The sequence below is a fragment of the Gorilla gorilla genome, chromosome 6, assembly GCF_029281585.2.
Source record: "Gorilla gorilla gorilla isolate KB3781 chromosome 6, NHGRI_mGorGor1-v2.1_pri, whole genome shotgun sequence".
NCBI lineage: Eukaryota > Metazoa > Chordata > Mammalia > Primates > Hominidae > Gorilla > Gorilla gorilla.
Window position 1 is genome coordinate 20,117,278 of NC_073230.2, and position 10,553 is coordinate 20,127,830.

At 38.4% G+C, this 10,553-nt stretch overlaps 1 protein-coding gene across 1 annotated transcript in view; it reads left to right on the plus strand.

Moving 5' to 3' along the window:
- SCIN (scinderin) overlaps positions 1–1,161 on the plus strand; it is an 86,202-nt gene extending 85,041 nt beyond the window's left edge. Inside the window, exon 16 of the mRNA XM_004045116.5 lies at positions 143–1,161. Within this exon, the coding sequence (XP_004045164.4) occupies positions 143–270 (128 nt within the window). The 3' untranslated portion in view covers positions 271–1,161. The remainder of the gene's footprint in view (positions 1–142) is intronic.
- The last annotated feature ends 9,392 nt before the right edge of the window (positions 1,162–10,553 follow it).

A 10,553-nucleotide genomic window follows, 5' to 3' on the forward strand; every position in this document is an offset into this window, starting at 1 on the left:
ATTTTCATTTTCAATGTGGCCAATATTTATTTGTTCTTCTGGAAATTTAATTTATTACTTTTATTCGAAGAATTTTCAATCTGCAGTTACTTTAGTTTAACCCAAACTAACTGAATTTATATGTCTTTACAACTCTTTTTAGCCAAAATGTACCTTGAGACAGACCCTTCTGGAAGAGACAAGAGGACACCAATTGTCATCATAAAACAGGGCCATGAGCCACCCACATTCACAGGCTGGTTCCTGGGCTGGGATTCCAGCAAGTGGTAAATTGGTATTTGTAAAAAGCAAACAAACATTACAAGGCAGTTATCTCATTGCTGTTTTGGGAGAGGAACGGGAAAAGCTTTTTGCTTATTTGTCTTTTGAAAATTAAGGCTGGGCGTGGTGGCTCACACCTGTAATCCCAGCACTTTGGGAGGATGAGGTAGGCGGATCACTGGGGTCAGGATTTCGAGACCAGCCTGGCCAACATGGCGAAACCCCACCTCTACTAAAAATACAAAAAAATTAGCTGGGCGTGGTGGTGCACGCCTGTAGTCCCTGCTACTTGGAAGGCTGAGACAGGAAAATTGCTTGAACCCAGGAGGCTGAGGTTGCAGTGAGCCAGGATTGCGCCACCACACTCCAGCCTGGGCAACAGAGACTCTGTCTCAAAAAAAAAAAAAAAAAAAAAAATTAACCTCAACCAAACACCTATTTTTTAATGCTTAGTTTTGTCTTGAAATTCTTCTTCAACTGGAGTTTTCTTACGTTAATACATTAAAATAACCTGAAGGAAACTTTCGTTATGGGCCAATATTAGCTCTTATGGAAACTGATTTATATCTTTTTTATGACCTTTCAAAAGTAAAATACTATGCATAATCTAGAAAGATTTGTCAGATAGGAAATTTTATAATGCATTAGCCAGTAGTCAGAGTTGTTTTTTAACATGCCAGAGAAAAAGTTGTAATGCCTTGGAAGTTATTCTCTTTTCTATAGATTGTGTTCAAAAGATGTGTATACTTGCAATAAGATTTATGTTAAGATGGCTTTAACAATTGGTTGCTATTTTCCTTCTTTAGTCAATGTGACTTTGATGCCATTAACTGCTAAGTGTTATTTTCTAAGAGGAATTTTATCTTTTTTTTAACCTTATTAAAAGCCTTTGAAAACACAGCTCTTTCATGACAAAATGAATTGTATTGTTATCCACTTAGACAGATACATGTACATGTACAGTACATGTTTAATGTCACAGGAGATCAAAAAGACAATGCACAGGAGAGTATCCCAGGGAGCAGAGCCAAGTTCAAGTAAGTTAACGATATCAAGTTACTTACTGGCAGGCAGCCACTAGAGAATCTTAGAAATTTTTGTCCTGCAAGATTTCAGCAAAGCTACGGAAAAGTGAGTTTTTATGTTTTCCAGTCTTCCCTTTTCCAAGTAATAATTTTTATCACAGTTACCCTGATTCTATTCCATTCCATTCTATTCTATTCTATTATTTCATTCTATTTTATTTCCAATATACCATTGTATATCAGTATATACTGATACACTGAGTGGCAGTTACATTATCTACTAATCTATATAGGTCATTGAAAAAGAAGAAGCTACGTTAGAACCCATGGAAAGAACTTTGCCTCATGTAGAGATTCTAGATTCTTAGCCAAAAGCTCAGAATTATTGGGCCCTAAAAGATGAACAATGTAGGGTCCAACAATTCATCCCACATGAATTTTTTTCACCCTTCATGTGGAATGAAAAAACTAAAGAGACAACTGACTTACCACACAAATGGACTATGGTAGAAGCTGCTGTCCCTTAGTATTGAATATCTCTATTTTCTTTTAATCATAGAATTCACTGATATTTTAGCAGATAATGTGGCCGTCCAGGCAGGCATGAGATTTCTCAGCCTTACTTCATCTTGATTATGACCATGTGACCCAATTCTGACATTTGCCTAAAGGAAAATTTACCTAAAAAGGCGTTTTCTTGCTATGGCAGTGTAACCTGTACTAATAAATATAGCACTAGTCCTGCATGCAACAAAAATGATGTAAGTAGACATTTAACATTTCTAGGAATGTAATTGAGTGAAAAATAATTTTTAAAAATATTTATAAATATCTTCTGGGTCAAGCTGAATATTTTTTGAAGGATGATGAGAATAAAATGATTTAATAAGTAGTACTTTTTCACAAAGTTAGTAAAGGGCAAGGTGAGTGGCTTAGGGTTCACTGTATTTGACGATGTTTCTCTAGTTTAGCCAGTGGTTTTTCTCATCTCCAATTTATAGCACAGGCCGAGGCATATAGTAGGGTCTCAGTTAATATTTATTGAATGGCAATATCAAAAATGAGATCAGCAGCAAGATGATAACGCAGAATAAAAGTTGCTAAGAGCCTAAAATGATTATTCAGTTCTGTTGCACTGTTTTAACCTGCCCAAAGGATGGAAAGAGAAGAACGTAAGCATAATTTCTGAATGCATCACGGCAAAGATGCATGTACTCATGAAGCATAAAATTAAAAATATGATACATTCACTACATGAAAATATGATATACAGTTTTTCTTCAGTATCCACGGGAGATTGGCTCGAGGACCCCCATGGATACCAACATCCTTGAATGCTCAAGTCCCTTATATAAAACGGCGTAGTATTTGCATAAAACCTATACCATTCTCCTGTATACTCTAAGTCATCTCTGCGTTACTTATAATACCTAATACAGTGTAAACGCTGTGTAAACAGTTGTTATACTATATTCGTTTTTTAATTTGCATTACTTTTGTATTGTTGTATTATTTTATTGTTTTTCCCCAAATAGTTTTGATCCGCAGATGTAGAACCCACAGATATGATAAATCAACTGTATCTAGTACCCAAAACAGATGAGTAACTTAGAAATTAATATGTAATACATACAGCTAATGTTATAGCTACATAAGGAATTCCTTTCACTGAAGAGAAACTCTTACAAATCAATGAGTCAACAACCCAATGGAAAAATGGCCAAAAGACATGAATAGAAGTTCACAGAAAAGAATGAAAATGACCAGTAAACAATGAAAAGATGTTCTAAGACACTCTTAATTAAATAAATTCACAATAAAATAATCATACTTTTATCTATCTACCAGATTAGCAAATGTTAAAATATTAAAATGTTAGTGGTCATCAAAATGTAGGGTTACAGGTTCACCCATACACTGTTAATAGATGTATAAACTGGTCAAAACTTTTTGATCCATACACAGTATTACTTTTGTAAACATAAACAAAAAATATTATATATTTGCCAAACGTATGTACTAATCTAAAACCAAACACATTAGACTGGGTACATGTGGAGAAAGAGATACAGGTGTTCCCTAGCAAGTTAATATGCTTGTGTCTCTTCAAACCAATATATTGGCATATTTATCTAATATTTAATCAGAAGAAAGAAAGAACAGAAAGACCCAGGAAGCCTACTGTTAGTAGAGGTCAGCCTCATCTTTTCTCTCTTATTCAAGAAATTCATACTCAACTCAGTCAAACAGAAGTCCTGCATTTACCTCTTGGTGCTGGAGAGCCTTGGTGAGCCATTTAGATCCTCTGTATCTTCTCAAGCACAATCCTCAGTGTTCTCATCTCGTCTTAGATAGCTCATCAAATAATATTTCCCACCACTTATTTCTAGCAGTTCTGGTAAAGAGAATGGCCTTCACATTGTATTTTGAACAATCTTTTGGCCTCCAGTAATGATTAGGAACACACTATAAACATAAAACATCTGTCCACTTAACTCATTATTCAGTCATCAAGCAATTCTTGTCCCAATCATTCTCCAAAGCTATATACTGTGAATTTATACTGTTGTGTAGTGACACAAGCCCTTCTGCTGAAAAAGTAAGTAGATAATTACTTTGAACTGAAAGCAAAACACTTATTTTCTTTTAAACCTAATTTATTTTAAACCTAATTTATTTATTTTAAACCTAATTTATTTTAAACCTAATTTATTTATTTTAAACATTTATTTTAAACCTAATTCATTTGAACTGAACTTGAATTTAAAAGCCTACAAATGCCCCGCATATGTAGAATTATCATTCATTCCGTGTTCTTGCTCTTGGATAAAACGGACAACTCAGAGAAAAAACTGGCTTATAAATGCACTTCACAAAAACTGATAGAAAAGTAGCCATTAAACCTGTAAAAAGGCCGGGCGCAGTGGCTGACGCCTGTAATCCCAGCACTTTGAGAGGCCAAGGCGGTTGGATCACGAGGCCAGGAGTCCGAGACCAGCCTGACCAACATAGTGAAACCCCGTCTCTACTAAAAATACAAAAAATTAGCTGGGCGTAGTGGCGGGCGCCTGTAATCCTAGCTACTCGGGAGGCTGAGGCAGAAGAATCGCTTGAACCCGGGAGGCGGAGGTTGGAGCGAACGAGATCGCGCCACTGTACTCCAGCCTGCGTGACGGTGAGAGTCTCCGTCTCGGGAGAAGAAAAAAAAAAAACCTGTAAAAAGTGGCTCAACTTTAATATTCATTAGGAAATGACTAAAATCAAATATTTTACTTGGTAATGCCAAGTAAAAATACAGGAGAGGATATAGTGAAACTGGAGCTTACATCCACTACTGGGGAGGTATAAATTGATACAATGGGTTTGAACAGTTTTTGTATTTTCTACTAAAATGAACATACACATATCCTATAATCCAGAAATCCCACTCCATGGTGTATACCCAACAAAAATGCATACATGTGTGTACTAAAAGATATAATATGATTTTTTTTTTTTTTTTTGAGATAGGTTCTCACTCTGTTGCCCAGGCTGGAGTACAGTAGCGATCTCTGCTCACTGCAACCTCTGCCTCCTGGGTTCAAGCAATCCTCCCATCTCAGTCTCCCCAGGAGCTGGGACTATAGGTGCGTGCCACCACGCCCAGCTAATTCTTTGTAGAGATGGGGTTTTTCCATGTTGTCCAGGCTGGTCTTGAACTCCTAGACTCAGGAAATCCACCTGCCTTGGCCTCCCAATATGCTGGGATTACAGGCATGAGCCACCGCATCTGGACACGAATTTTTAAGTTTTATATATGTGTATGTATGTGTATATATATATATATATATATATATATATTTGCATTGGCAAAAAAACAAAGATATTGTTTAGCAATTTCCTTGTATAATGCAATCAGTGGAAGACAAATCAGAGGTATTATTTTCCCTTGGGCCTTTGCAGCCTGTGTTGTTTTTCTCTTTTTCATATTGATGTGAAAAGCAGCCAAGTATTATTTGACATCAGTCCCTTATTAAGATGTTATTTCTAGTTTATAATTGACTATGGCATTTGCATGCATTTCATCATGTCTCCATTTCTTCGGAATGATAATTTCTAATATACTTTTCTTCTAATATAGGAATAAGAATTCAGTAGTCATATTTCCTGTTGCCTATAAAAAATTGATGCTTTAATTTAGTTAACATGACAAACTCCATCTTATTTAGAGAGATTATTTTTAATGTTATTATAATGAAAATGACACCTTTACTAAAAATGTCTCATCATAAATTGTTTTCCATTATTTCTGTGCTGATTGCAAACAATACTGAATTAAAATATCCCTGCAAGTTCACTGTGACTCAATCTAAGGTTTTAATAATTCATGAAATAAAACTAATGTTGATGTTATCCAAATCATTCTGGCTAATGCCAACTTCTAGGTAAACAGTAAACAAGAATAAGCAAATTTGAGTTTTCCTAATTATTTGACATTGTCATTAGCTTGTGATCCTTAGATGAAATATATTTTGCCAGATCTCACCTCCCGGGGAACTGATGAGCTTTAACTGGAATAGTAGTGAGAATGATAGAGCAGGGCCCTTAACTCCTTGGAAAGGTCAAAGGAAGAGGTGAATGTGGGCAGGGTTTCACTGGAGTATTGACACACCAAAGATGCTATGTAGGTGAAAATCTCTCCTAACGCATTCCCTTTCCAACGAACCTGAGCCTGGATATTTCAGTAACACAATACCTTCCGAGAAACAATGTTGTTCCACATTTTAGAGTTTTGGCATGCATATTGGAGTTTATGGCAGAGTTCAGAGGATACAATGAAACAAGAAAGGGAGGCAACTGATGTTGTTTGATTATCTCCATTATTTTGAAGGAGCCAGGTGCTTGGGGAACCTGGTTGTACAGAAAGGTGATGGCAAGACTCTCTTGTATGATTTTCCTCTCTAGCTTGGGGCTGCACCCTCTGCTGTGGGAAGGAGTCCTCAAGGTATTAATATACATCCTATCGTTTATTTTAGATACAGATAGCATTAGAGTTTATCAGTAAAGTTGGGCAACTCATGGAATATTACGAGTAGAAATTGTAATTACTGTAGAATGTATAGTGTTTTGAATGGCTATTGTATTCTTCAGCATACAAATTCAGAGGGGTGAAAGTAGGCAATGACACCACTATTTATGTTTTTTATTGTTGTTGTTTGTTTTTGTTTTGTTTTGTTTTGAGATGGAGTCTTGCACTGTCACCCAGGCTGGAGTACAGTGGCACGATCTCTGCTCACTGCAACCTCTGCCTCCCGTGTTCAAGCGATTCTCCTGCCTCAGCCTCCTGAGTAGCTGGGATTACAGGCGCCCGCCACCACACCTGACTAATTTTTTGTATTTTTAAGTAGAGACGGAGTTTTGCCATGTTGGCCAGGCTGGTCTTGAACTCCTGAACTTGTGATCCACCCTCCTCTGCCTTCCAAAGTGCTGGGATTACAGGCATGAGCCACCGCACCCAGCCCTATTTATGTTTTTTAAAAGCCCCATTTACCACCCGTTTGTCTATGGACTTAATCTATGTCTCTATGAGCTGGTAAACAATAGACAGGTAAATACAGACTTGGCTGTATTTGAACAGCACCTTCAAAAACCAGAAGCCAGAAATCAGGTAGCTAGATTTGTCCATGAAAGCAGGAGATTCCCTTAACTGGTGATGCCTGCAGTTGGGATAAAGAGTCTTCCAAACATGTGCCATTTTGGCATGGATATCTAAAGCCACCATGATGGCTTTACATTAATGAAGGAAATAAGTTGCAGGATAAGTGTATCCATGGTCATCCAGGGGAAGAAAATGGCGTACATAACTTATATACCATATTTAACCCAGAGACAGATATCACAGGTAAACAGTGCAAATCACTGTCCCTAGTCTGAGCCATATTTAGTGTCTCGAAAGAGCCACAGTGGCTGGCTAAAATGGCACAGTGGCAAATCCTGACCATGGACTGCCCTATGCAAAATAACTAGCTCCCCACTTTACACAGAGTACACCATGTCAGGCCTCTGAGCCCAAGCTAAGCCATCATATCCCCTGTGACCTGCACATATACATCCAGATGGCCTGAAGCAATTGAAGATCCACAAAAGAAGTGAAAATAGCCTTAACTGATGACATTCCACCATTGTGATGTGTTTCTGCCCCATCCTAACTGATCAATGTACTTTGTAATCTCCCCCACCCTTAAGAAGGTTCTTTGTAATTCTTCCCACCCTTGAGAATGTACTTTGTGAGATCCACCCCCTGCCCGCAAAACATTTCTCCTAACTCCGCCGCCTATCCCAAAACCTGTAAGAACTAATGATAATCCCACCACCCTTTGCTGACTCTCTTTTCAGACTCAGGCTGCCTGTACCCAGGTGAAATAAACAGCCTTGTTGCTCCCACAAATCCTGTTTGGTGGTCTTCCTCACACGGACATGCATGACACACCACATGTGGCCTTGGAGTTTTCAGTTATGTAGATTGTTGCATATGGGTATTTGATGCTCATGCTGGCTTCACTCATTGATATCAAATGAAAATTAACAAAATCAAAACGTCAGAGCAGAGATATTGTCATGTTTGGGCCTCATCTTTTACTCTCTGGTAAATTGGCCACTGGGGCTATAACCCAGAGCAAGCCTTGCCCCAGATCTTCTGTTCTTTCCTGAAGCTGCTCATTTTTCTAACGTTTTTCTTCATTCATATCCCAACCTCATTATCCTAGGCTTTGTCGACGAAAAGAGTTAAACTCTTTAAAATATATGAAGAGATTTATTCTGAGCCAAATATGAGTGATGATGGCCCGTGACACAGCCCTCGAGAAGTCCTGAGAACATGTGCCCAAGGTGGTCCCAGAGCAGCTTGGTTGTATACATTTTTAGAGAGGCATGAGACATCAATCAAATACATTTAAGAAATACATTGGTTTGGTCCAGTAAGGTGGAACAACTCAAAGCAGCGGGGCTTCCTGGCTATCGGTGAATTTAAATCTTTTCTGGTTGACAATTGGTTGAGTTTGTCTAAAGACCTGGGATTGATAGAAAGGGAATGTTCAAGTTAAGATAAAGATCATGGAGACCAAAGTTCTTCTGAAGTGGCTGCCCTTAGAGACAATAGATGACAAATGTTTCCTATTCAGATCTTAATCTCTTTAGGATTGGGAGGGTCTGGAAGAAAAAGATCTAGCTATGTTAATAGAGATTCTTTACAGACACAAATTTTCCCCCATAAAGAACAGCTTTGCAGGGCCATTTCAAAATATGGCAAAGAAACATGTTTTGGGGTAAAATATTTTGATTTTCTTCTTTGTCTCGTAATGTTATGCCAGAGTCAGGCTGGAAAGTAAATCATGGTATATAGGGTAAAATAAAACCCATCTGAGGGCATGACTCCCCAGACCCCTTAGATAGGAATTTGGGCAAGATTAAAAAAAAATCAGAGTTTAATCCTCAGCTTTCAGCTCAATTCTACCCTTCGACGTGATCAAGGACAAAACAACAATCAGAAGCTTGCTCAGCTGGCAAAGGCTGCTTGCCTCCTTAGAAGGTAGGGGGATGGGGAGGACTGCAAATCTTGTAATTTAATAATATTTACTTTATTGCTGTCATAATGATTATACATGCTGTATTATTTCCCCAGGAATGTCCTAACAAACTTGGTAGTCTAAAACAACAGAAATTTATTCTGTCACAGTTCTGGAGGCCAGAAGTTCAAAATCAAGGTGTCTTTAGGACCATGCTCCCTACAAAGGCTCTAGGAGAGAGTTCTTCCTTGTTTCAGATTCTGGTGGTTCCAGGCATTCCTTGGTTTGTGGCATCATAACTCCAATCTCTGACTCCTTTATGTCCTTTTTCACTGTGTCTTCTCTTGTAAAGATACTTGTGATTGGATTTAGGGCCCACTCAGTTAATCCAGGATGATCTTAGCTCAAAACTGTTAATTTAATCACATTGAAAAAATCCTTTTTTTAAATGAGGACATATTTGGTTTTTGATAACGAGAACATGGACAAATCATTTTAGAGGCATAATTCAACCCATGCACGTTCACCGTAAAAAAAAAAAAAAAACCCACATAAAATAGAATACACACATATACACAAGTCCCAAAAATACAACACTGCAGAGATCTAGGGGGTTCTCACTTTGTAAGAAATCATTGAGCTATATACATCCTTGACTTCAACCCTTTACAGTGCCCTTATAAAAGGAGTCTGAGAGAGAAGAGACCTGTCACTTCTTCCACCATCTGAAGTTACAGGGAGAAGACAGTAGTCTATAAACCAGGAAGTGGGCCCTCAGCAGATACTGAATTTGCCAGCGCCTTGACTTGGATGTCCCAGCCTCCAGAACTATGAGAAATCAATTTCTGTTGTTTATAAGCCAACCAGTTTATAATATTCTGTTGTAGCAGTCCAAATGAACTCAGACAGATAAACAATATGGAAAATAAAATCTGCAAAGGAGCCTGAGAGGAAGAGGACGAGGGAGGAGGGGAGAAGGAAAAGACTGAGGCATCAAAGAAATCCAGGAAAAAGAGCAGAGTGTGGTGGCTCACACCTGTAATCCCAGCACCTTCGGAGGCCAAGGCGGGTGGATCACCTGAGGTCAGGAGTTCAAGACCAGCCTGACCAACATGGTGAAACTCCATCTCTACTAAAAATACAAAATTAGCCAGGCATGGTGGCACATGCCTGTAATCCCAGCTACTCGGGAGGCTGAGGCAGGAGAATCGCTTGAACCCAGGAGGCAGAGGTTGCAGTGAGCTGAGATCGCACCATTGCAGTCCAGCTTCAGCAACAAGAGCGAAACTCCATCTCAAAAAAAAAAAAAAAAGAAATCCAGGAAAAAGAGAAGGTGTCAGTATTGTCAAAGCTGCTGCATATTCAAGGAAGATAAAAATCCCAGAAATATTCGTTGGATTTAGCAAAATGAGTTAACAGAAAAAGCTAGTACAGGAAACACTCTTGAAGAAGTTTGGCAGTCATGGCAATGGAAAGCCCAGTAAGTACAGCAGGATCTGGGGTTGCCGATTTTTTAAAAATGCAAAAGCCTTGAAAATATTTACGTACTGCAGGGAAATAACTAGTACAAATGTAAAGTTTCAGAGCACAGCATAAAGTTAAATAAGAGATGGTAGGTACTGAGAAAAAGCAGGGGTAAATAGATCTAGGCACTGGAGCAAGATTAGCCTCAGGCCGATGGCTCTTCACTTCCAGTGTCACTGGAGAAAAGAATGGTGCCACA